Raw genomic sequence first — 26,698 nt, forward strand, 5'->3', positions numbered from 1 at the left:
CTTCATGAATTACATACATTTTAAAAAACAGGACTTGCGGTGAAACGTCACTTGCTGGCGTGGCAGTTTCTTCAATTTTCTGAGATAGCTTTAGAAGTATCAATAGTGTAATATACAGTTTAAATTAGAATATAGTCAGTTAAATAGTCAGACCTAGCATTAATTTAGTTGTTCAAATGTAAAACGAGATGAAAAAGATGTTAAAATGTCAGTGTCATCAGGGGACAACAGCTGAGCACTGTTGCGTTCCTCAGTGTTCCTCCTCAGCAAAATTCAATGCGACCATCAGTTTACACACTTTTCCCTCAGATGACCAACAACGAAAGAAATGGATCATAAATTTAAGAAGAGACAACCTAATAACATATCTCACCATACCCGTGTGTGTAGTGGACATTGTCAGAAGATGTGACCGAGCCGACTGAAGTAGGAGGTAGCTGGATGTTGAAGCCTGGTGCTGTACCTGTGTTTTCCCCTGGAACAATTACTCTCTTGGAGTGAGAAGGCTTGAGGTGTGGGAACGGAGAGCGAGGCCAGAGAGTCTAGAGACTCAGGAAGATGTTAGTCCTATATGTGCCAACAACCACGACTACTGAACAACGCCGAACACCGCGCTTGTTGACTCGGTTCTCAGAGAAAACTAAAGTCTCCACAATGAAATTGCCCAGCTGAGGCAGAAGCTTTAACAGCTGTCACTCAAACAGCATTTTGGGCTTCAGAGATTTGCAGGCTCTGGCAGGGACATCCGTTTCTACACAAGGTATGTTGGTCTTTCTGTTTAAAAGTTGTGATGCCACACTCATACTTGTATTGTTATTTGACTGACGTTGGTTCACTTATAAAATGCGATTGCCTATCTTCCCAGTATCTCTTGTTCTTTTCTTATTGCTAGTTACTTTGCCCAACTTGGCGCAGAAGTAAAGTTCAGCCTTTTTTAAAATTTGTTCTAAATCCAGTGAATGTTTTGTAAAACTTAAAATAAGCATAAAATAAGCACATTGCAAAAGTGAAAAGCCTTTAAGATCATGAACAGTGTGTCATACAAATGTGAATTACTTCATCTTCATCTCATGACCACCTAATGTGGTTTCGGCAGCTCCTTGAAACATCTCTGCAATTCATGGTGTGAGTGACCAAATCAAGAGCTTCAAACAGTGATTATCTCACATAACCATACATAATTTATTTCACAGATCTATTTTATATTTTGTTGTAGAAATGTAGTTAATGTAAGATCATTTTATAATATATGTCATACATAATTTACAGCCAATAGATGATCTGTTCCTGAACTTTTTTGTTCTGCATTCCTGACTCACAATGAATTTGGATGTCCCAAAACAAAATGAATGAGTCCTTGCCAGCAGAGTTCAAGACTACCCAGACACCGCCATAATCCTGGACTGCACATGAGCTCTGGTGTTAAACACCTTCCTCTCCTTTACTCCAGAGCGAGGTGTGTTCAAACTACAAGTTCCACTGTACCCTGAAGTGAATGATTGGTGCTGTAATACTGCTAGTGACAAGCAGATCCTTGTAGAGTCAGGAATACTTACTCTGCTTAGGCCAGACATGGCAATCATGGTGGACAGAGGCTTTCTGGTGGATGACTGTGTGTCCTGTAAAGAGTATAGACCTGCATTATTAGCCGGGAGACCTCAGATGCCAGCAGACGAGGTCAGGGAGACCCAGTCTATCTTAGAGTACATGTTGAGCGCCTAATTCTCAGATTAAAAGAACACAAACTATTCAACTGTGTCATCCATCTAAATATGTCTGGGAACATTAACCAGCTCTATGTAGTTGTGTGTCTCCTGCTGAATTATCAGAGTGGGCCACTAGTGAAAGCTTGGCCAAAATGAATAAACCCATGTTATTTTTTATTGCTAAAGTCAAATAATAATTTGCCTTTTGCTTCCAAAAACATTGTGTATTTCATTGCGTTCATGACAAACTGCAGTTTTACAATGCAATCTTTAGGAAAATATATAATTAATTACAGATCAATTCAGGTTTTGTATAGATTTGTAAACAGAGAAGAGTAACACCTCTACATTTGTGGAGATTGTGTAGAAGTGAACAATGAATATTAGTTTGAGTTTTATATGGATTTGTTAAAAAATAACAATATAACACCTCTACATTTGTAGGACTGATTGAGAGCCATTAAAGGGATATTCACCCAAAAATGAAAGTTCACTCACCCTTATGTTGTTCCAAACCTGTATGAGTTTCTTTCTTCTGTTGAACACAAAAGAAGATATTTTAAAGAATGTTGAGAACCAGACAGTTGATGGGACCCATTGACTTCCATAATATTTTTTTCCTATTATCAAGTCAATGGCTACCGTAAACTGTTTGATTATTACTGACATTTTTCAAAACATCTTCTTTTGTGAACAACCGTAGAAAGAAACTCATACAAGTTTGGAACAACTTGAAGGTGAGTAAATAAATTTTAATTTTTGGGTGAACTATCCCTTTAATAACAATACACATGTTTAAGCCAAAAGCATGGGTCGGTAAAAGTAAAGGTAGTCAACCTTTTATTTGATTATTTTTATGACTCCCCCATCTCTAGATATTCTTTGAATAAACATGTCATCTTCAGCATAGACAACAAAATCACGCCATTCTAAACCAGTGATGAGTAGTTGGCCCAGTATCTGCCAATAGTGTGTGTGTGTGTGTGTGTGTGTGTGTGTGTGTGTGTGTGTGTGTGTGTGTGTGTGTGAGCTGTAACACTAAGGTAGGCACAGTCTACATAGCTTCTTACATTTGGGCACTTGACTTCTATAAATATTTTAATATGCATACAAACTTAGATATTGAAATGGCATGAAAAAAAAGAGCTGACTGTCCCGTCACAGAATATACAGTTCCCTGAATCTAGAGGAACTCACACGCGGTCTTCTGAATAGATGCCATTCCTTCAGTGTGTGTTGTTGTCTTGTTCTTCAGTTTGGAGCGTCATGACCTCAGATGTTGAAAGTGAATTCATGTGCAGCAGTTGATGGTAGTGAAGCACAAAACCGCACTCTGAGGGATCCAGACTGTAGTCATCAAGGGGTCAGGATGGTCATGGTGGTGCAGTAATATGTGGACAGGTGTTTGGTGTCCTCCATGCTGGTAGGTGATATGAAAGAACACTCCACGCTTGGGCTTTTCCAAAGGCACTGTCCACCAATGGTTCATTCCCATGGTGTAATTCCCTGTAATTCCCATGGTGGTTATAAGTGGAGCTCTTTCCCTTGGCATGCCTTGGTAAATAACATTCACCCAAAGAACTGTCATGTCTGGAAGTTCACAGCTCCGGTTACAGGTTACAAGTTACTTCTGAAATAACACATGAATAAACAGTCCTGCAGGTATTCATGCATTGTTATCATTGTTTTCTGTGTCAAATTACTTAAGTGTAATGTTGAACCCATGAAGAGGAAGCGACTGTGAAGATGTATGGGTGTTGATGGATTCGATCTACTCTATCTGAGTTTTGATCGTCGTTCTGATCATCGTTCAAAAATGGGATTTTCTCAAATTTTGCTTGAAACTTTGCTTTTTTAAATGAAACTTACACACATTCAAGTTTTGAGAAAAACAGAATGCATGAAGCTAGAATAAAAAGTTTTTAAAATGGAAAGAGTTAAAGTATCATTAAAGGTATATTTCAAGTATAGAAAAATCCTAAATAGAAACATAGATGTATACTTAGCATGCAAACATAATATAAATTATGAGTATGATCTTAAGTTCACTTAAAGAAAACTGTATAAAACTACTAAACTATAGTTTACTGAGAATATACTTCAAAGCGTACTTTCATAAACTAAACAATGTGCTACAAGTATTATAGTAAACTATCAGTATATCTATGAGTTCACTTGTAGTATAGTGGCAGTACAAATGAAAAACTTAGTTGTAAACTAGTTGTGTACTCAAAGTTTACTACTTACACTTAAAGTATACTTTTATACACTAAAAAGTGGGCCAATTTAGTCCCACGTCATTTTGAAACAGTACACTTACAAGTATACTTCTAGTATGTTGATTATTAGTATACATACTACATCAAAATAAAAAATAAAAATATACTGAAACTTAATGAAAATATACTTAATGCTTAATAAAATTAACTTGAAGTATACTTATTTTTCATAGGGGATTTACTGACCCATAGTGACAATTTTGTTTAAAAAAGCTATAAAAAGTTAAATGTTACATTTAACATTTATATTAAAGTTATATTAGTAAAGGTTGTTTGATTACTTTAAATGCTGAACAGGATCTACAGTGTATGAGCTGTATGATATGAGCTGGATTTTTCTCTCCAAATCTCCAGGATTTGGCAACCTTGCTGCCAAGATGAAAGTGAAAGTAGATTGTGTTTTACATGCGCCATTTTAAACCTGAGCGTAACGTCCTGTAAATCAGCAAAACTGAGCAAGAATTTGTCTAATAGTATTTCTTTTTCCATTTCTTATGCAGGAATTTACATGTAGTTTATGGGAAACCATGAACATTTTGAGAATCTGAGTCTAGAAGACTAACATTTCAATCAAAGTCTTCAGGTGAGCTGCTGAAAGTGACTTCCTTATTACCTTTAGAAACCATGAACTAGGCCTATTTAACCTCAAATATACAGCATTTAAAGTAATATGTATTTATTGATCTTATTATCATATCTTAAAGGTAGGGTAGGTAGGAATTGTCTAAAAAACTTATTTTCCAAATTTGTTTAAACTTTATTTATATATCAATACATAATTAAAATGTAAGTACTCTGAAAAAGAAAGTATAAAAATCGAGTGTCTGTAGACCTCTCACGACTGTTTTAAAGACAGCTCATTATTTCCATTCACTCCACCCCCTCCCTTCTGGGCTCCTTCCAAAGCCACGCCCCCAAAACACATGAACGCGCGACTCCGACCGCTGAGCTGGAAGACGCATTATTTACCTGAGACGAGCTGAGAGGAAGGAGCACAGTGCATGTAGTGACATCATGTCAGAATCACATGTAATAAAAAAAAATCTAACTTTATCATTATGAATATAAACAAATAAGATGTATTTTAGTACTCACTATCAAGCTAGCATATTGATATTGGTAAAGTTTAAAATATTTTTTTTTTGATTCGCTAACGAGCTAGTTATATCTATACGGCAAAGCTAAAAACAGGTTGCATTGATACACGTTTTTCCATTACCATCAGTTACACTGTGATGAAGATGAATTTCGTGTAAGATTCATAACATATATGGTGTTCTGCATGTAAGAGTTTCCATGATGAAAGCATTGTTGACTCTGATGAGGACTACACTCCAGAGACAAGTACCGCATCGTCAGCTCGAGGACAGGTCCGGGGTCGAGGGCGAAGCAGAGGAGGTCGTGCAAGAGGCCGTGCAACTACGGTCCGAGGATATTGACACGCGTTTTATTTCTTTGTTTATCCAAAGACTTTTTGTTAATTACCTTTTCTAGTACTGTCTTCCTTTTTTGCCTTGTTTGCCTTCGCGAACTGCATATGCCGGTAATGTGAATTTTGATTGCTCTTTCTCTGCCATTGTTTTGCTATTCCTAGGTTCCGTGCCTGTTGAATTCCTCAAATCAAACGGTGCGCGCAAGTGGGCAGATCCTGTGTGGCAAAAGGGTGGTTGCCATGGTTGCGAGAGAGTGACAGTCGCCTAAGCCAATCCTTTGTTTCGTCCCGAATGGAAATAATGAGCTGTGTTTAATGCAGATTAAACTGTCTAGAGTCACTCGATTTTTATACTCTTTTTTTCAGAGTACTTACATTTTAATTATGTATTGATATATATAGAAAGTTTAAACAAATTTGGAAAAAAGTTTTTTATAAAATTCCTACGTACCCTACCTTTAATTGTCTTTCGGACATATTAGCCAAATTTTGTTAGAGATTGGGGAACATTGCTACATTAAATGCTACAACGTTCTAGAAACCGCAGCTGAAATCAAATTAATTTAACCAAAAACAATATAATTTTGTTTATTCTAATGTAAAGTACAAATTGTACAGAGTTAGGGTAACAGTAGGTGGGGTGGTTGTAATAGAAAAAGTAAATCAGTTTAAATTGTGTTTGAATTTATACTGTTAATCATTTTAATAGGTTTTATTGAACTTTTAAATAAAATGCAAACAAATAGGAAACATTCAATTTTAAGAAAGTAAACAAGTTGGGAGAAATGAACAAATATTTGTGCATGTTTATTCACTTTCACAGTCTCCTCAGCCATGATATTTCTGTTCTTTAAACAGAGGAAAATATTCTAAATGTTATACAGTTAAAAATCAGTATTAGCTAATCAAAATCCATAAATCTGACCCCAACTTATTTGGGTAAAGCTGTGACAAATTAATTAAATTTGGGCAGCAATAATCAGAAAGATTAAATTCTGCTATAATCCTGTAAAATTATTGTGAGACTGGTTATACATCAAATAAAACTAGAGAAATTCTTTTCATTTTCACACAAGGTTGTGAGTTTGTTTTATGCTAATATAAAAAAAAAATTAAAAAAAACATAACTCTATTTTCACAGTGTTGCAGAAATGTTATTACATTGTTGAACATGCCATTGTGAACTTTTAACATTACCTCATCCGACTGGTTTGTTACATATTTTTGGAGCATTTATCTTAATTTAAGTAATAAGATGTACAGATAAAATAATTAATCGGCAGAATTATTAATATATTGCAAATATGAGACTTTAGTGTTATTGTTAATTTACAAAATCAAGATACAAAGTTGGAGTTTGATATAATTATTTTTGTGAACTCCAATACATAAACTGTTTATGAAATTTTGGATACATTATTTTAAAATTTTAGGTGTGGTTTTTAAATGTTTTTAAAATGTCATACTTGTCACATGCCTGTCCTGTCTTGTGCTGCACATGGGTGTTTTGTTATTTTGGGCCATGTGCTCGTGTCTATTGTCTAGCCCCTCCCATCTTGTTATCTGATAATTGGTTAATTTGTCCCACCTGTCTGTCTCGTTACCCTCCTTTGTTTGTTCCCCTATTTAGCCTCCTTGTGTTTGTAGTCTTGTGCTGGTACTATTAATAAAAATTAAATGTATGGGAATTGGAGGAAAGATGTATAATTGGATTATGGATTTTCTTCTTGAAAGAACAATTCAAGTTAGGATAGGAGTAGAGTATTCAGAGACATACAAGATAGAGAACGGAACTCCTCAAGGAAGTGTATGCAGCCCAGTTTTATTTAATATTATGATAAATGATGTTTTTTGTAATTTAAAAGGTGATGTAGGAAGAGCATTATTTGCGGATGACGGGGCAATTTGGAAAAGAGGACGTAATATTGCACGTGTAACACAAAGTATTCAAAAAGCAGTAGATGAAGTGGAGGGGTGGGCAAATAATTGGAGCTTTAGATTATCTGTGGCTAAAACTCAGGTTATATGTTTTACTAAAAGGAAAAAAATACCAGAGGTTAAGTTAAAGTTATATAAGCAGGAATTGGAGCAAGTGCCAGTAGTCAAATATCTCGGTGTATGGATGGATTCCAGGATGACTTTTGCTATACATGCTAAAAATCTGATTAAGAAATGTAAAAAAGGAGTAAATATATTAAGATGTTTAACAGGGGTTGAATGGGGAGCTTGTAGATTATCGTTGAAAAGAATATATAATACTTTAATTAGATCAAGTTTAGATTATGGAAGTATAATTTACGGTTTTGCAAACGAGACTACACTCAAAAAGATTGAAGCAATACAAAATCAAGCCCTAAGAATATGTTGTGGTGCAGTCAGAACATCCCCCATAGCAGCTCTACAGGTAGAAGTTGGGGTTGCTCCGGTAAAACTTCGAAGACTTAAAATAAGACTGAATTATTGGGTTAATATAAAAGGTCATAAAAAGAATCATCCAGTGAAGGGAGTACTAGAAGAATGCTGGGAACATGGGAATAAAAACATTAAAAGCTTGGGATGGAGTGTTCAAAGAGAAGTACAAGAAGCAGGTATTGAAGATTGTGATGTTAGCCCTACTGTGATATTATCCAGTATACCACCATGGATTTTTCCAATGCCAATAATTGATCTACAAATTCAAATGAAAATTAAGAATGAGAAAGACATCCTAAAGAATATTATAGCACAGCAGTATTTAGATCAGACTTACTCATCATGGGTGCAAATATTTACTGATGGGTCTAAGGATCCTATCTCTGGAAGAACAGCAGCTGCTGTATTTATTCCTAAGTTTCAAATTAGTATCAAGAAAAGAATAACTGATCATATCTCAGTATTTGCAGCAGAATTAGTTGCCATGATGGTTGCACTTCATTGGGTAGAGGATGTAAAACCGAGATTAGTAGCTATATGTTCTGATTCGTTTGCAGCAATCACAAGCCTCGTAAGTGGAAATAAAGTATCAAGGCAAGACATTATATATGAAATACTTGCAAGTTTGTTAAGAATAAGTAGTGTAAGCTTAATAGTGTTTGTGTGGGTTCCTGCTCATGTGGGATTGGAGGCCAATGAAGTGGTAGATAGACTAGCAAAGCAAGCAGTAAAACATAATGAGATAAATGTGCAAGTGACGTTAAGCAAAAATGACGTTAAAAGTAAAATAAAAGAATTCATAAACAATAAATGGCAAGAACTATGGAATAATGAGGTCAAGGGAAGACAGTTGTATAGTATTCAGAAGCAAGTAGGAAACGGAAGAAGTGTTTTTGGGAATAGGAAAGAGGATACGATTGTTTCTCGTATTAGAATAGGGCACACACGATTAAATCATTCCTTGTTTAAGATAGGAAAACATGATACGGGAAAATGTAATTATTGTGATCAGGCAGAAACAATAGAACATGTTTTAATAAAATGTTTAAAATATGGAAAAGAAAGGTTAGTACTTAAGAGGAAAGTAAGAAAATTGGGTGTGGTAGTATTCAGTATGGAAAGTCTATTGGGAAAGCAAGTAGAACAAGTAAAAATATAGTGAGATAATGAAGTATCTTAAAGCAATAGGAGTAGGTTGGAGAATTTGAAGTATTGAAGTTTTTTTTTTTTTTTTTTTTTTTGTTATTAGTGCTTCACACTCCAGTCCAGTTGGTGGCGGTAATGCACCGGAAGTTGGTTTGCCAACCGCCATAAAACACCAAATGAAGAAGAAGAAGAAGAAGTCTTGTGCTGGTTCGTTGTCCGTGTTTCTTGTTTCCTGGAGTTCCTGAGTTTTTGTGTTTGTACCGTACCTGCATGTCACTAATAAACTAACTCTGCATTTGTATCCTCGACTCTCGTTTACCATTCTGTGACAGAACGAACCAGCCAAGTATGTGGATACAGCGGAGTGAGATCTTTCCTCAGGGAGAGGGAGAAGGAGCCTCTATTTCCTTGCTGGAGTACTTTTCCAGATGCGCTCAAAGGACTTTGGAGGAGGAGAGTATCACGGCAGATGGCAGTCAGTGGAAGGGAAAGCCTTCGTCGGTGGTCCCGAAACGGAGGAGAGGTAGGAAGACTTCCTCCGTGCCTGTTCCGGTGGTCCCGAGTCCGGTGGTCCCGAGTCCGGTGGTCCCGAGTCCGGTGGTCCCGAAACGGAGGAGGAGAAGGAAGACTTCCTCCATGCCTATTCCGGTGGTTCCTGTTCCGGTGGTTCCTGTTCCGGTGGTCCCGAGTCCGGTGGTCCCGAGTCCGGTGGTCCCAGTTCCGGTGGTCCCGAGTCCGGTGGTCCCAGTTCCGGTGGTCCCAGAATTCCCTATCATCAGTCCTGCCATGGCCAGGAGGGCCGTGCATCTCTTCTATGCAGTAACGGTATTGCATGCGTGGAGGAGACACAGTGGGTCTGCCGAGCCTGTGTCTTCAGACAAGATGGCCGCCGCCGAACCTGTTCAGATCACGTCTGCCCAGCCAGAGACTGTTCACGTCACGTCTGCCCAGCCAGAGACTGTTCACGAGCCTATGTCTTCGGACAAGATGGCCGCCAAACCTGTTCACGTCACGCCTGCCGAGCCTGGGTCTTCGGACAAGATGGCCGCCGCCGAGCCTGTTCACGTCACGCCTGCCGAGCCTGTGTCTTCGGACAAGATGGCCGCCGCCGAGCCTGTTCACGTCACGCCTGCTGAGCCTGTGTCTTCGGACAAGAAGGCCGCCGCCGAGCCTGTTCACGTCACGCCTGCCGAGCCTGTGTCCCCTGACAAGATGGCCGCCGTCGAGCCTGTGTCTGTTCCTGAGCCTGAGCCGGTGGTGTCTGTTCCTGAGCCTGAGCCGGTGGCATCTGTTTCTGAGCCTGAGCCGGTGGCGTCTGTTTCTGAGCCTGAGCCGGTGGCGTCTGTTCCTGAGCCTGAGCCGGTGGTGCCAGTTCCAGTGCCAGTTCCAGTGGTGCCAGTTCCAGTCCCTGAGCCGGTGGTGCCAGTTCCAGTCCCTGAGCCGTTGGTGCCAGTTCCAGTGCCAGTTCCGGTGGTGCCAGTTCCTGTTCCTGAGTCGGTGGTGCCAGTTCCTGTTCCTGAGTCGGTGGTGCCAGTTCCTGTTCCTGAGTCGGTGGTGCCAGTTCCTGTTCCTGTTCCTGTTCCTGAGTCGGTGGTGCCAGTTCCTGTTCCAGTTCCTGAGCCGGTGGTGCCAGTTCCAGTTCCTGAGCCGGTGGTGCCAGTTCCAGTTCCTGAGCCGGTGGTATCTGTTCCTGAGCCGGTGGTGTCTGAGCCGGTGGTGTCTGTTCCTGGGCCGGTGGTATCTGTTCCTGAGCCGGTGGTGTCTGTTCCTGAGCCGGTGGTGTCTGTTCCTGAGCCGGTGCCTGTTCCCGAGCCGGTGGTGTCTGAGCCGGTGGTGTCTGTTCCCGAACCGGTGGTGTCTGAACCGGTGGTGTCTGTTCCTGAGCCGGTGGTATCTGTTCCTGAGCCGGTGGTGTCTGAGCCGGTGCCTGTTCCCTGGCCGCCTGAGGGGTCGTCTCCGCCCCGGCCGCCCGAGGGGTCGTCTCCGCCCTGGCCGCCCGAGGGGTCGTCTCCGCCCTGGCCGCCAGATGGACTGTCGTCTCCGCCCTGGCCGCCAGATGGACTGTCGTCTCCGCCCTGGCCGCCAGATGGACTGTCGTCTCCGCCCTGGCCGCCAGATGGACTGTCGTCTCCGCCCTGGACTCCCGAACTTTGTGTGCCTCCCTGGCCTTCTGAACTGTCCATTCCCCTTGTCCCGCCCTGGTCTGTCCCTCCCGTCCCGCCCTGCCCTGGTCTGTCCCTCCCGTCCCGTCCTGGTCTTATGGAGCGTCTGGTAGCCGCTCCGTAGGGAGTGGGTAATGTCACATGCCTGTCCTGTCTTGTGCTGCACATGGGTGTTTTGTTATTTTGGGCCATGTGCTCGTGTCTATTGTCTAGCCCCTCCCATCTTGTTATCTGATAATTGGTTAATTTGTCCCACCTGTCTGTCTCGTTACCCTCTTTTGTTTGTTCCCCTATTTAGCTTCCTTGTGTTTGTAGTCTTGTGCTGGTTCGTTGTCCGTGTTTCTTGTTTCCTGGAGTTCCTGAGTTTTTGTGTTTGTACCGTACCTGCATGTCACTAATAAACTAACTCTGCATTTGTATCCTCGACTCTCGTTTACCATTCCGTGACAATACTGTGATGTACAGTAACCTAAATTCAAGCAAAATTCAACGGTTTCAACAATACTGGGCAGATTGATCAAAAACAGTTTCCTATAAAGTGCCTTGACAGGTCAACTATCTCATAAACCAGATTCTTTTGTCCCCATAAACGCATTCAAGAAAATCACAAATGATATGAAATGCTTTTTTATGTCAGTGTGTCTGAATCAGTGTTTTTTGCTCATTAGATTAGACATGAAGACTGAATGAATCATGGAGGACACACAAACATCGATTGGAGATCTTTCTCCAGAATGCAGGTACATCAGAGTCTTAAAGAAAATACATTATATGCCACATAACAATGTTTTCTGGGAATTTGCAATAGTTATTGTGTTCTGAGTGATCATATTCTGGTGCAGAGAATGGATATATGTGAGTGAAATTATCTTGTGGAATATCATTAATCTTCAACATTTCTAAAATTACTCTTGGATCGATAAGATTCTCTATGTGAGTTTTATCTACATGTTGTCACACTTATTCAGTTATCTTGTCTCATTTTCATGGACTTTTAGTTTGTTCTGCATTGCTTCTTCTGTTCATGTTCTCCTGCTATTATTATTTATCATGGATATTCATTCGATTATTACACCTGTAGTCTTTTAGCTCATTATCTGTGTGGAACAAGTTCCTCTGTGTTAACACTTGTGCTGAGACACACTGTCTCATGGACTTGGATTATCTGAGGTTATTTTATTATTAAATTAATTTGTTTTGGAATCTTTTGACTCATCTTCATCTTTGGGTCTTTAAAATCATGACACATGTAATATCAGTTATATAAATATTTTCTCTATTCTATTTAAGTCGATTCCATGAAAAATTAAACCCATCAGAGTCCAGCTGTGTGTCCATGAAGAGTGACCGGTCTATGGACAAACATCTAAAATTTAAGGGAAAACACAAATCAACTGATCTGAGGTACAACATGGATGAATGGATGATATTATCATGGTGCAATGTAAAAATTGTCAAGTTAACTAAATTAATTCTTCTTGTCACTATTTCTTTTAAAGTCAATCACACAGTCAGAGATCAAACTCAGAGCCAGACCGGAGTCCAATCAAACCGGAGTCCAGCTGTGTGTCCATGAAGAGTGACTGGTCTATGAGAACACCACCAGCATTTAAGGGAGAACACACACCAACTGATCTGAGGTACAACCTTTTGTCTAGACCAGTGCTTCTCAAATGGGGGTACGTTGCGGTACTGTAGGGGCTATTAATTAATTTAAATTAATTTAAAAGATATACAAAATCATCCATGATTACTAAAAATATCATACGAAAATAAGTTTAATAAAATGTTTTTGTAAAGCACATTTTTATATAAAATGTTTCTATTTTAAATGTGATTGTAAACTACCTAAATCAGAGAAGAAGAATTTGCAATTGTTTCATTTGAGCGGGAAGCCAGTTGCTTTATTGGAAACAAACAGACATTTAAATGAAATCCTGGTTAAAACGTAGCAATACTACAGCGGAGAACGGGGAGGATGAAGAAAAAAAGAAAGCCAAAGTGGAGCTAACAAAATACCGTCAATATCAGGAGGGGAATGTTTTGATGGGATTCACGGCAACCCTCCCCAGGCATTGTGTTTTTTCTGTGGGGAGAAACTAGCTAACAGCTCGATGAAACCGGCGCACCTCCAGAGACATCTCAGCACCAAACATCAGTGTCATGTTGGAAAGCCACCAGAACTTTTCAAGAGAAAACTTGCTGAGTTTAGATCATCGCAGGAAACAATGCGAAAAGTCTCCACAACATCAGCCAAAGCACTACAGGCATCATATGCGGGGTCACTGCTCGTGGCTAAAGCAAAAAAGCCGTTCACGATCACTGAGGACCTGTTACTCCCAGCCGCTGTTGTATTAACTGAGACAATGCTGGACAAAAATGCTGCGGATAAATTAAAAACGGTGCCTTTGTCTAATGACACCGTTTCCCGAAGAATAGAAAGAATGGGAGTGGATATTGTTGAACAAGTTGTGGGAAAACTTGGCGAAGCATTTGATGAGTCGACCGATGTCAGTGGCAAGGCACAGCTCATTGCGTTTGTGAGGTATGTGGATATTGACGACATTTATGAAAATGTACTTTTCTGCAAGAGCTTAGAGGGGAAAACAACAGTAGAGAGGACCTTTTTAATGTTGTGGATAATTTCTTCATTGAAAATGAGCTGGACTGGAGAAACTGGGCTCATGACGCGTATTAGAAGTAAACATCCAGGAGTGCAGTGGAATGACTGTGTCATACACAGGGAAGCACTGGCATCCAAAAATATAAGTCTGTGTTGCATGACGTTTTGAATGACAGCATTAAAGTGATTAACTTTATTAAGTCAAGGCCACTCAATGCACGACTGTTTCACCGCCTTTGTGAGGACATGGGAGCTGAACACACAACTGCTGCTACACACAGAAGGGCGCTGGCCATCTCGAGGGAGGATACTGAACAGGCTGTTGGAACTATGGGCGGAGGTCCACACCTTTATGTCAGAGCAAAGATCTCCATATGCCACCCTGTTTGAAGATAAAGATTGGCTTGTAAAGCTATGCTATCTGGCAGATATATTCAGCAAATTGAATGAGCTGAATGTGTGTGTGCAGGGCAAGGACACCCACGTTCTGAACCTGTATGACAAGGTGGGTGGTTTTCTGAAGAAAGCAGAGTTGTGGAAACGGGCATGTGTACAGGGGGATCTCACCTGCTTTTCTCAGGTGGATGCTTTCCTCTCCAGGGAAGATGTGGAGAGAGCACCAGTGAAGTCCATCATAGAAGAACATTTGGCCAACCTGATTGTGAGTTTTAACTCATACTTTCCTGACATGGAGGAGAAATCTGCACAGCTCATTTGGGTGAGAAACACATTTCTTTTGTCAGAAGAAAGCAGAAACAAGCTCCCTCTCTGTCACCAGGAAAAACTCTTGGATGTGTCATCTGACTATGGCCTACGGATGAAATATGAAAGCTCCACTGTAACGCAGTTTTGGGTGTGTGTAAAAAAGGAGTACCCTGAGCTGGGAGAAAAAGCTTTGCAGCAGCTACTGCCCTTTGGATTCACATATTTGTGTGAGGCCTCATTTTCTGCAATGACTGTGATCAAAACAAAGCAGAGAAACAGACTGGGCCTGGAAAAAAGTCTGATCACTGCTGTGTCCTCCCTGTCACCGAGAATGACCAAGATCCTCAGTGAAGCACAAGCACATGTTTCGCACTAAATTATAAGTGCAACTTAGTTTGTTGTTTATTATTATAAGTGTTTTTGAGCTAAAATGTTATACACATCACATATATATATATATATATATATATATATATATATATATATATATATAAAAGGACTGATTTTCCTGCTAAAACAAAACGCACCCTGCAATAAAGCCATAAAATGCACCCTGGACAGAAGATAGCAAAGACAGAGCACAGGACCTTGCCCTGCCCAAACTTATCTCCTTGTCTCCTTGTTTGACTTCAACTCATCCCCCCTCTCCCTCCTCAAGTCACTGAAAGTTCATTAAGAATGTCTACATATCACATATGATGTATCTTGTGAATATGTTTTTTTTTTTCCTTTTCATGTTTGGTATCATTTTAAGTGTCTCAGTGCGATTGGTAAAATGGTCTTAATTTCATTGCAGTCATTGGTTTAATGAGAAAGATTGAGAACTTAGGAGAATCCTGTTTCTCCTCTCTGAGTGATATCTCTTTAAGATATCTCCTGAAACCAGGTGCTACCCCCTGGGGTACATGGATTGACCCAAACAACTCTAAACAATATTTGTATAACCCTTTTGTTCTGGTCTGGGTATTTAAGGCTAAGTGACAGGGCAGTCTTTGGGACCCTTTACCAGGATCATCCCCCATACAGTGATGTTTCAGTGTTTTCCTGTTGGAGAGCCCTGACACACCACTGTGTGTCTCTGTCAGGAAAGCATTACTTACTTTTAGAGTCATCTTTGAGTAAATGATGTCATGTATTTTTCTGAATTTGGCTGGTGTAATTGGAATGATACATTTTTACCTGACAAATAAATGTTACATCTTGATTTATTCTGAAGTTTTCTGAAATCATTATTTCAGTAGACTATGAGGAGGCTGGTGCTACCGCAGCTCTGTGTCCAGGATAGGTCAAACTAAAGGCGCATATGAACGGAGCAGTAGGCACGTCATCTGAAGACCTTTTGATTACTGTCTATCACTGACTTGGCAAGTTGTACGGAAGTGGCTAAATAAACTACACTTTTTTGTATCAGTGAGCAGTAGGCAACCGACTTAAGAGGTATTAGCAAACCCTGCACCCTCTGACCAAGATCAGACTGGCGAGGCTGTGTCCGTGAGATCCACGTAAACCCGGGGCGTGTGACTCTGTGCGGCATCGGGTCCCTAGTAGGGCTGGGATAAACGATTATTTTTTAAACGATTAATCTAGCGATTATTTTTCAGATGAATCGATTAATCTAACGATTAATTTTTCAGTCCGATTCGATTTCGATTCAATTCGATTATCGATTATCTCCCCATTAATTGACTAATAGCAATTTATACATGTTGATTTACATATCTGTATATATAATATATACAATACATTAATTTTCCACACTATTCTTCTTATCCCTGAAAACATAAAGTACACACACACACACATTAAAATAAATATAATAAACCAACAACAAAGAAACACAATATATGATTTTTCTATGTATCCACCTCAGCCTACAGGCTATGCCCATTGATTAAATATCAACAAGTAGGCTAATCAAATCCTATGTGTGTAACATAAACATCACTTGCGCAGTCACGGCATGACAGTGAGCACAGTTACATGTAGGGACTATTACGGGCACCAATATTCCGTTTAAAACTTGAATAGTCCTGGCATGTAACTGTGCTCACTGAACCATCGACGACAATCGCTAAAGACATAATGTTACAACCGTTTGTTGACTTAGGTTGCTTAAGCGTGTCATTTCACACCTTGAATACACGACTATATTACATATAGTAATTAATTACACAGAAAACATACACTGTAGCCTAAAACTTTAGGTGTTGACAACGTATTATAGCCTACTCCAACATCGAGTGCAAAGTGGGGAGTTGAAAAAAAACTTACGGTGCTCTGTCATCTGCAGCTGCTCCCGGGTGGCGCTTCTTCAGGTGCTGGTGCATTGCCGTGGTGCTAGAATGGAAGGCCATCTCCATTTTGCAAAGACGACATATCATGGAATTGTTTCCTTTTAAATTAAAGAATTCCCATACTTTAGAGGAACGAGTGCGTGCCGCCTTGCACTTCTGAAAGTCTGAGGACCCACTCGTGTTGCTACTACTCTCCGGCGTCGCCAACTTTGTTTTGGGTCTGACGAATCGACGCGCATATTTTGCGTCGACGTGTTGTCCCAGCCCTAGTCCCTAGTGAATTAATAATTGAAAGTATGGGATACTCAGAATAATCAAAGATCTAAATTAATTCATAATAAATATGTATGACTATTTTCTAATCAGAAACACGATCTAAATTTCATTATCATTTGAAATTGGAGTCAGATTATGCATAGAGCTAAAGTAATACTAAAACTAAATTCCAATAAATTAAGTGAACTTCGCTGGAGCGCTGAAAAGACATACACGCATTATACATTCGCCAGGCCGTTGGATTCCATCATTGGGTTAATGGGTGGTCCTTATACACACACACACACACACACACACACACACACACATATATATACTGTATATATATTATTTATATAGGTTTCGGTCCCACTTTATATTAAGTGGTGTTAAGTACTATGTACTTACATCAAAAAATAAGTACAATGTACTTATTGTGTTCATGTTGTATTGTAAAACACTTTGCTATTGAGGTGTGATACGGGTAAGGTTAGGGACAGGTGTGGTGGATTGGGTAGGTTTAAGGTGTAAGGGAAGGGTCAATGTGTAATTACATAAATTAATTACAGCTGTAATTACATGCAGGAATTTTTAAAATGTAAGTACAATGTAAAAACATGTAGTTACACAATAAGTACATTGTATCAAATTATTAATTTCAATGTAAGTACATAGTACTTAAAGGAGCATTTCACCCGTGGGAACATTGATCTTTATTGAAAGTGGGTAGTCGAAATGTATTAAAATTTTCGAATTTGTTGCCTTTTTGACCGAGTTATTACAGAAAGTAACTTTAGGGCGCATTTGTATGGAAAACCACAACTCCCACAATGCAACACATTTGCACAGCTCCACAAGCCACTCCCACTAATCCAGAACACCACCTATGAGAAATCCGCCTATCAGAGAAAGCACTAGGCTAGCTACCGCTTGAGTTTGAAATTCATTTCACATAAAAAAATTTGTTGTTTGGTGAACTCATTATTTAATTATTCCTTGTTACTATTTATTTTGAAATGGTGAACAATTGCATGGTACCGGGATGTTCAGTCAAATCAAGGAAAGGGCAAAAAGTTATCATTCCCTACTGAGAGATGTGGAGCGATGCAAACAGTGGCTAAGGGCGATGTCTTTACAAGACCCGTGTCCGACCCGACCCGACCCGCACCCGTATCCGACACAGTTGGATATTTTTCACCCGTTTGAGCAAAATTTGCGGATCACCCGTCCCGTGCAGGACTCTAAGCCCAGGCTCCTCGATCGCGACAGGCAGGTCTCCTGCCTCGGCTGCAGCCGCCGCCTCCTGTTCCTCCATCAGTCTCAGCTGCTCTTCACTATATTGCGGCTCATACAGATAGCCACGAACATCTGTTTCGAGCAACAGACTTTCAAAATCCTCTTCTTCCATATCATGTGTAGTTCCTTTGGCCATTCTCGTAAATTCCCATCTGACTCCATAAGCGTTTATAAGTTTAGTCCCACCCAGTGATCTGTAATAGGCCTGTAGGGTGAGTGGGTCCCACCCCCTGGAATAATGAGGAGCTAGTGTTTGTAGTCTCATAGACTATTCAATGAAATGTGACTTCCTGCTTATAATGATGCAAAATGACGATTTTTACGTCATTATAAGCAGGAAGTGAAACACTTAAATCCTTATTTCTCCCATCTCAGGGAAAAATAAAGGAAAAATCCACGACCATTATAATATATGACTGGTTTTCTAACAATACAAAGCTTAATGCAAATGGGTGAAGTGTCCCTTTAAAGCCACTTAATATAAAGTGGGACCTAGGTTTCTTTTATCAAACATGGGCGAGTCAAGAGGTACTTAAACTGCATGATCGGTTATCGGTAATGATACATTGTTTATTATTGCAAATGTTTATTATTGCAAATATTATTGCAAATGTTTATTATTGCAAATCTTAGGGGGTACGTTATTGAAAAAAGATTGAGAAGCACTGGTCTAGACGGATAGACAGATAAATACCCTTGTGTAATGTTAACATTTCTGAAGCTTCTCTTGGGAAGACCAGATTCTCTGTGACGTTTATCTCCCATTAAGAACAAAAACATCTCAAGATTTCAGTTAAAGATCACTTCATCTGGAAAGCATGTGTATAAACATCTGATAAACACCTTTATAAAAGTGGTTTAAAATATAAATCCTAAGCATCTTAAAGGCATTTTCTAAATGTCTATTTAACATCTGACAGCAAACATTTAAGAGATGTATTGCAGATGAGCAAATGCTCTAAAACAACTAAATCTTCCAGATGAAAAAGCACTTCTGTCAGGACCACTACCGTCAAATATGATTGACAATTTGCATACAGTTTGGATTGGTGGTATGGTTCCGTTCTGGGCGAGAACTCCCTGCGCATCCATGCAGCCTAGCATGGATAAGAGCAGGGAGAGCAGCAATAATCCCCCTTGGGGTAAACAGAACAGAACCAACATGAAAATTTGCAAATACATTTAATTCAAGATTTTAAAAGTACAACATATTCGATAATTGTTCTGATTCAAGGGGAATCAGAATGTCAAATCCTGACTGGGCGAGAGGAGGAGCTGGGGATGGAGGAGGGTAATTAGCTCCTGAGAACGCGATAGCTGCTGATAACACTGAAGGAGCTTATATATGTATACAGTGATAGGTGTCGTATTCCTATAGGTAGATGTGGATCAGCTGATGCGAGCTTGACTAACGTGACCTGCCAGAACTAACGCTACGCTTGATATATCGAATACACATCTCTGCAAAGTGTTTGTGCTATTTTGGCTACATGTAAAATCAACTGCATAAATTACTGTCCATATTCTAATATCTCTACTCTATTGTCTCTCTTCTGTTAAAGTCAATTACATGTGAAGAGATCAAACTCACCGGAGTCCAGATGTGTGTCCATGAAGAGTGATCGGTCTATGGACACATTAGTAACATTTAAGGGAAAACACACATCAACTGATCTGAGGTACAATATTTTAGTTAGACAGACAGATAATAATCATGAAAAATCTGTTTAACCATATCCTTTATTTTGAAAAATAAAACTGCAACATTTCAATCAAAAAGATCTTCGTCAGTCAGTTTCTTTTTATCAAAACGTTGCGTTTTTTTTTTTTTTTTTTTTTTTTTTGTGCAAATATTTAGTATTGATCCTGCACCAGTTGGAGGGAATATGGATGTGTCTTTTCTTCCTCTTTTTTTAGACAGACAGTTATAAATGCCATTTCATTTAATCCTTCAAACCCAGAGTATTTGTTTACATCCATGCTTTGGACCACTTATACCAACTCACTGTTGTCACACTAGCCAAATGAATAAATTACTATAAATTGAACACCGTGTTTATTTTACTATCAGTTTCACATCTTTAATTCATGTTGTAATCTATTATTTTAATCTTTCAGTCATGACTCTCAACTGGTCCAAAACAGATTCAAATCAAATCTGCTGAAGAAGTTTCAGTGTCTGTATGAAGGAACAGTAAAGCAGGGAAACCCAACACTCCTGAATGAGATCTACACAGAGCTCTACATCACAGACAGTGCAAGTGGAGAGATCAATAATGAGCATGAGGTGAGACAGATTGAGACACAATCCAGGAGAGCAGAAACAGAGGGCACACCGATCAAATGCAATGACATCTTTAGACCTTTACCTGGACAAGACAAACCCATCAGAACTGTGCTGACAAAGGGAGTCGCTGGCATTGGAAAAACAGTCTCTGTGCAGAAGTTCATTGTGGACTGGGCTGAAGGGACAGAGAATCAGGACGTCCAGCTCATATTTCCACTTGCTTTCAGAGAGCTCAACTTGATGAAGGACAAAACACTCAGTCTTTCAGATCTTCTTCATGTCTTCTTCCCTGAAACAACAGAAATGGAAATATCCAGTGAAGAATATAAAGTGTTGTTCATCTTTGATGGTCTGGATGAGTGTCGTCTGTCTCTGAACTTTAAGAGCAAAGTGAAACTGTGTGATATATCTGAATCAGCCTCAGTGAACGAGCTGCTGATGAACCTCATTGTGGGGAATCTGCTTCCCTCTGCTCTCATCTGGATCACCTCCAGATCAGCAGCAGCGGATCTCGTCCTCTCTGAGTGTGTCCATCGAGTGACAGAGGTACGAGGCTTCAGTGACACACAGAAGGAGGAATACTTCAGGAAGAGAATCAGTGATCAGAGTCTGGCCAATACAATCATCACACACCTGAAGTCCTCAAGGAGCCTCCACATCATGTGCCACATCCCAGTGTTCTGCTGGATCTCAGCCACTGTTCTAGAGAAGATGTTGAGTGAAGCAGAGAGAGGAGAGATTCCCAAGACTCTCACTCAAATGTACACACACTTCCTGATCATCCAGACCAACATCAAACATGAGAAGGACTATGAGAAGAGAGTGAAAGATGAAGCCATGATTCTCAAACTGGGGAAACTGGCTTTCCAGCAGCTTGTGAAAGGCAACCTTATCTTCTATGAGGAAGACCTGAGAGAGTGTGGCATTGATGTGACAGAAGCATCAATGTACTCAGGATTGTGCACTCAGATCTTCAGAGAGGAGTTGGGCTTGTATCAGGGGAAAGTCTTCTGCTTTGTTCATCTGAGCATCCAGGAACATCTAGCAGCTCTATATGCTCACATTTACTTAACAAACAAGAACAGGAATGTGTTTGAACAAACCAAACAAAGTCTGTTGTCTAAGGTTTTTAACTGGTTTAAATATCATTCATTGCCTGGCCTGCATCAGAGAGCTGTGGATGAGGCTTTACAGAGTAAGAATGGACATCTGGACCTTTTCCTGCGTTTCCTTCTGGGTCTCTCATTGTTGTCCAATCAGACTCTCTTACGAGATCTACTGACACAGACTGGAAGATGCTCCTACAAGAAAGGGAAAACAGTTCAGTACATCAAACAGAAGATCAGGAAGAATCGCTCTCCAGAGAGATCCATCAATCTGTTCCACTGTCTCAATGAACTGGGTGATGATTCACTGATGAAGGAGATCCAACATTATCTGACATCTGGAAAAATAAGAGGAACCAAACTCTCCTCTTCACAGTGGTCAGCTCTAGTTTATGTGTTGCTGACATCAGAGCAGAAGATGGATTTTTTTGATGTAAAACAGTTTATTGGAGCACAAAATACAGCAGATGAAGTTCTTCAGAAGATGCTGCCTGTGATTAAAGAATTCAGATCAATTAAGTAAGTCACTCTGACAACAGTCATTACACTGATAAAACATGATCACATTTATGATTCTAGCAGGTGCTTTCTAACTAAAGCAACAAAAGTGGTTCATTTTCTGGTACATGTGAGACACTTACTAAAGCAGATAAGGAGGTGTGTGTGTGTGTGTGTGTGTGTGTGTGTGTGTGTGTGTGTGTGTGTGTGAGAGAGAGAGAGAGAGAGAGAGAGAGAGAGGGGGCTGGATGATTGTAGAGGTCAGTGTGTGAGACGTGATGAAGGATTGAATGTGACGGGGATCAAAACTGACAGCAAACAGCAACAGTGTATTTAACAGTGTCTTTTTCTATACATTGATGCTGTTTGTCCTCTAATGATGTTTATGTGAATGTTTTACTGCCTCTAGAAATCATATTTGTAGTTTACACTTTTTATTCTATGTTTGCAGCTGGTATCAGTTCACCATGTATCTTTAATCTCTACAGTTTGAGGAATTGTGGTGTTACAGATGAAGGTTGTGCTGCTCTGGCTTCAGCACTGAGATCAAACCCCTCACACTTGAGAAAACTGGATCTGTCTGAGAATAAACTAGGAGACAGAGGAGTGAAGCTGCTCTCTGATGGACTGAAGGATCCATGTAAACTGGAGATACTGTGGTAAGATTGTATAAATGTGTCTACATCCTCCTCCATTTTCCTCATAAGGTCAATAATGAACAAAATAAACAGAAACAAGACTAAAAATCTGATTGTGTAATCTTTATTAGATTCTTTCCAAAAATGTTCAAAGAGTTTTTGTTACTAAGGTAATGGATAAACCGTGGCTAGCTGTGCATTCAGGGTGATACAAGACCCTTCTGTTTCAGTCCTGATCACCCTGTCAGGTTTATTCTGTGATGAGAACCATCTGATTGTATATTATCCTGCTTATTATAACACTACTTGCCACATAAGTAAATAATTGGACACAAAATATGAATTTGAGTTTAAATATTATATTACTAGGAAACTCAATGCTTCCGCAAAGTAAAAATTTACCTAGGAAGCAGATTTGAACCCAGATGAACAAACAAGCTCAAACAAGACGACCATTTAAGGGATAATATACAGTCATAACACTTAATACACGGCTTTGCACTAATTGAATAATTTGTGGATATGAAATATTAATTTGAGTTGAAGCTGTTTTAAAATCTTAAATGTGCATTATAATCTATTACAGCAGAAGTGTTCAGCCCTGCTCCTGGAGGGTGACGTCCTGCAGAGTTTAGCTCTAACCAGGGCTGCGATACACTTTTAGACACACACACGTGAACTTCCCTAAGCACTTTCCCTCGGGGGAATCCCTGCTGCCATTTTGAAGTGTGTTACACTTCATAAAGTGGACAAGTGACGTCTATATGGACAGACCCTTGACCCCTTGATTTTGACTGAGGGAGCGAGTCTACTTCATATGTAGACTTCAGGCAGCTCCTTATACCACAGTGCAACACGATTGCTTTTAATTTACCCCTACCCACAACAACTAATGTTAATTATTTTATAAATATTTAAAACAGCCCCAACCATACTTAAAGGGTAACTAAACCCCTGGTCAGAGCCTGACTCCACCCACTGGCAATATTTGAAAAATGCTGGAAAAGTAGGCAGAGCCCAGTGGAGAGGGGGCGTGCATCTGAGGCGTATCTCTCTGTAGGCAAGGGCGTGGTTAGCTGGTACCCTCTGACGTCACCGGCCACCACAACTTCCAATAGGAAAATTCAACTGCAGTAGCCACTGTTCAACCTGAAGAGGGCAGCACTCAGATGTTTTTACACCATATTTTGTAAAATTAAAACACTTTAAACACAAATGTCAAAAAATTACTTGAATACTAATAAAGCACTAATAAAGCCCCATTCTTACAGATCATTGACTAAAAAAAGTTGGTTTAGGGTTTAGTTACCCTTTAAATACATATTGAATGCTATGTCAAACAAATTTGTATGGGTTCCAGTTCAGCCCATTGCAAAGTTTACTCCAGTAGTGGGCACTTGTGCAACGTAATCAATTACATATACCTGAGTCAATGAGATGGAGGGAAGTTAGTGAGGGAAGGGCATAAAAATATGAAGTGGATACCAACTCCAACACATTTGCCTGGAAGTTTCTAGTCCATCTGAAGAGCTTGATTAATTTGTTCAGGTGTGTTTAATTAGGGTTGAAACTAAACTCTTCAGGACAGTGATCCTCCAGGAACAGGTTTGGACACCCCTGCATTACATTGTAAAAAACAAAACTTCTGGCAAAAAGACAAACAGGACAACATTACAGTATGTGACAAACTTTTGTCTTCCCGGTCTGGGAATGAGGGATGCAGAGTCTGAGAGTGGCTGTGCTACAGAGTTTGTCTCTTTAACACACTAATTTATAAACAGAAAGAGCAAGGATGATTTGTTATGATGTTGGAAGGGTGATGAAGGGAATGAACCCAATCGCAGCCAGTAGTCACAGCACACGGTTTATTATATACAAATAATAGGGAAAACACAGCCCACGAGGGGGCAAAACAAGACAGGACAATGGTGACTAACTAAACTATGACTTTGACAAATAACTAGAAGAAAACAAACAACTGATACAAGAAATAGCTCAACAAGACGACAACTCTTGACAGGATACTCACAAATGTGCTAGACAAAGTTTGACAATGAACCGACACCGGACAGTAAACACGAGGGGATTAAATAGAGAGAAACTAATGAAGGAAACAGGTGATAATGGGGAAGCAATAATGACTAAACGAGGATAACAAGGAGGGCGGGGCTAGATGACGAGACAACACAAGCACATTGCCCAACAAAAGGCCATGTGTTTTCACATAAAACATGGGTCTGTCATGATCCTGCCTCAAGACTAATAAAAACACAAGGACTATATGGCAGGATCATGACATGATTGTTTTTCAGCAATAAAAAAAAAAAGTTTCAAACCAACAATTGTTTCTTCTGGGCACAGCACTCCCCATGCCGCTCTCCTCACTACTTCTTCTTCTTCTTCGTTATATGGTGGGTGGCACCAACACGCTCTCCTCACTCTCTCAAAGCCCTGTTTTTATCCTGTCTCCCATAGTGAAAAATAAATATACTAAAATGTATGTGAAATACATTTATTTTATGCTAAGTATACTACAAATACATTACATATTTATGTACTTAATATAAATACCCTGCAATTTAGTTATCTGGAAATAGAGCTGAGGTTCAACTAAAGATAAACTTAAGTATATTTGATTGTGCTAAAATGGAACTATTGCTAGTATACTTGAGGTACACTTTAAATATATTGCATTAAAATTATGCAGTTATCCTTACTAATAAACACATAGGCTTAATATTATTATTATTTTAGGAGAAGGCTGTCCGGTCGACTCATAAGCAAGTGAGATGGCCTCAACCACCCACTTGCTCATTCTCTGCTTGGATGCTGGGGACCCTTTATTAGGGGGTCCAAAACATAGAAATAGTTGTTCGATTTTACACCACAGGGCAGTTCTGTGGACATAAGCATCAAGTGCCCTAGCTCGCCATAGCAGATTGTTCTTTTCCTGGTCCAGATTTCGAAAAGGAGGAGGACAGAAGGCCTGCAGTACTATGGATCTGGCCACGTTAGTGGGGACCTTAGGAACATAACCTGGTCTGGGATGGAGGAACGCTTTCACCATGCCAGGAGCAAATTCCAAGCACGAGGGTGCCACCGACAAAGCCTGAAGATCTCCTATTCTTTTAAGAGATGAGATAGCGAGGAGGAACAGAGCTTTCAAAGTAAGAAACCTGGCTGGAACCTTCTCCAAAGGCTCGAAGGGAGCCTGGGAAAGGCCTTGGAGGACAATAACCAGGTCCCATGTCGGAACCCTGGTGCGAGTAGCAGGCCTCAGCCTCAAAGTGCCATGGAGGAAATGAGATACCAAGGGGTCTTTACCCAAAGACATTCCACCCAAAGGAATGTCGTAAGCACCAATGGCCGCCACATAAACCTTTAAAGTGGATGGGGATAGATCTGCAGTGAACCGCTCTGATTCCTGGCTGATTCCTGAAACCTCTCGACGACCAAGTTCACGGAATCACCGAAGAGGTCAGTGGGAGAAATAGGCGTCCATCAAAAAATTCTTATCTTTCTCTTTAATGTTGCTCAAATTCAATCAGAGATGTCTCTCAGTGGCTACCAGAGACCGGCCGATAGTTTTAGCCGTCTCCTTGGCGGCCATGAGAGACAAATCTGTGGCCCGACGCAGTTCGCAAACCACGTCTGGGCCAATACCCCCGCCCTCATCCAGGTCTCCTAACAGTTCTGCTTGGTAAGCCTGCAGCAGCGACACAGTGTGAAGGCATGCTGCAGCCTGACCAGCCGACGCATAAGCCTTACCCACCAAAGCTGACGTAACTCTAACGGGCTTGGTAGGTAATACCGGGGCCTTAAGGGAAGATGCTGATTCAGGGGAGAGATAGCTCGCAAG

The 26,698-nt window shown here is 40.2% G+C and overlaps 1 protein-coding gene across 1 annotated transcript; it reads left to right on the top strand.

Annotated features, from left to right (window-relative positions):
* Window positions 1-18,851: 18,851 nt before the first annotated feature.
* Window positions 18,852-22,864, top strand: LOC307174524 (protein NLRC3-like; the record flags this gene model as incomplete). Its single annotated transcript, XM_079898387.1, has 5 exons — window positions 18,852-18,865; window positions 19,873-19,989; window positions 20,429-22,222; window positions 22,611-22,621; window positions 22,740-22,864. 5 exons carry the CDS (start codon window positions 18,852-18,854, stop codon window positions 22,862-22,864), a joined length of 2,061 nt encoding a protein of 686 aa, XP_079754513.1.
* Window positions 22,865-26,698: the final 3,834 nt, after the last annotated feature.

Source organism: Squalius cephalus (genome assembly GCF_949319135.1).
Source record: "Squalius cephalus genome assembly, chromosome: 17".
NCBI classification, from domain to species: domain Eukaryota; kingdom Metazoa; phylum Chordata; class Actinopteri; order Cypriniformes; family Leuciscidae; genus Squalius; species Squalius cephalus.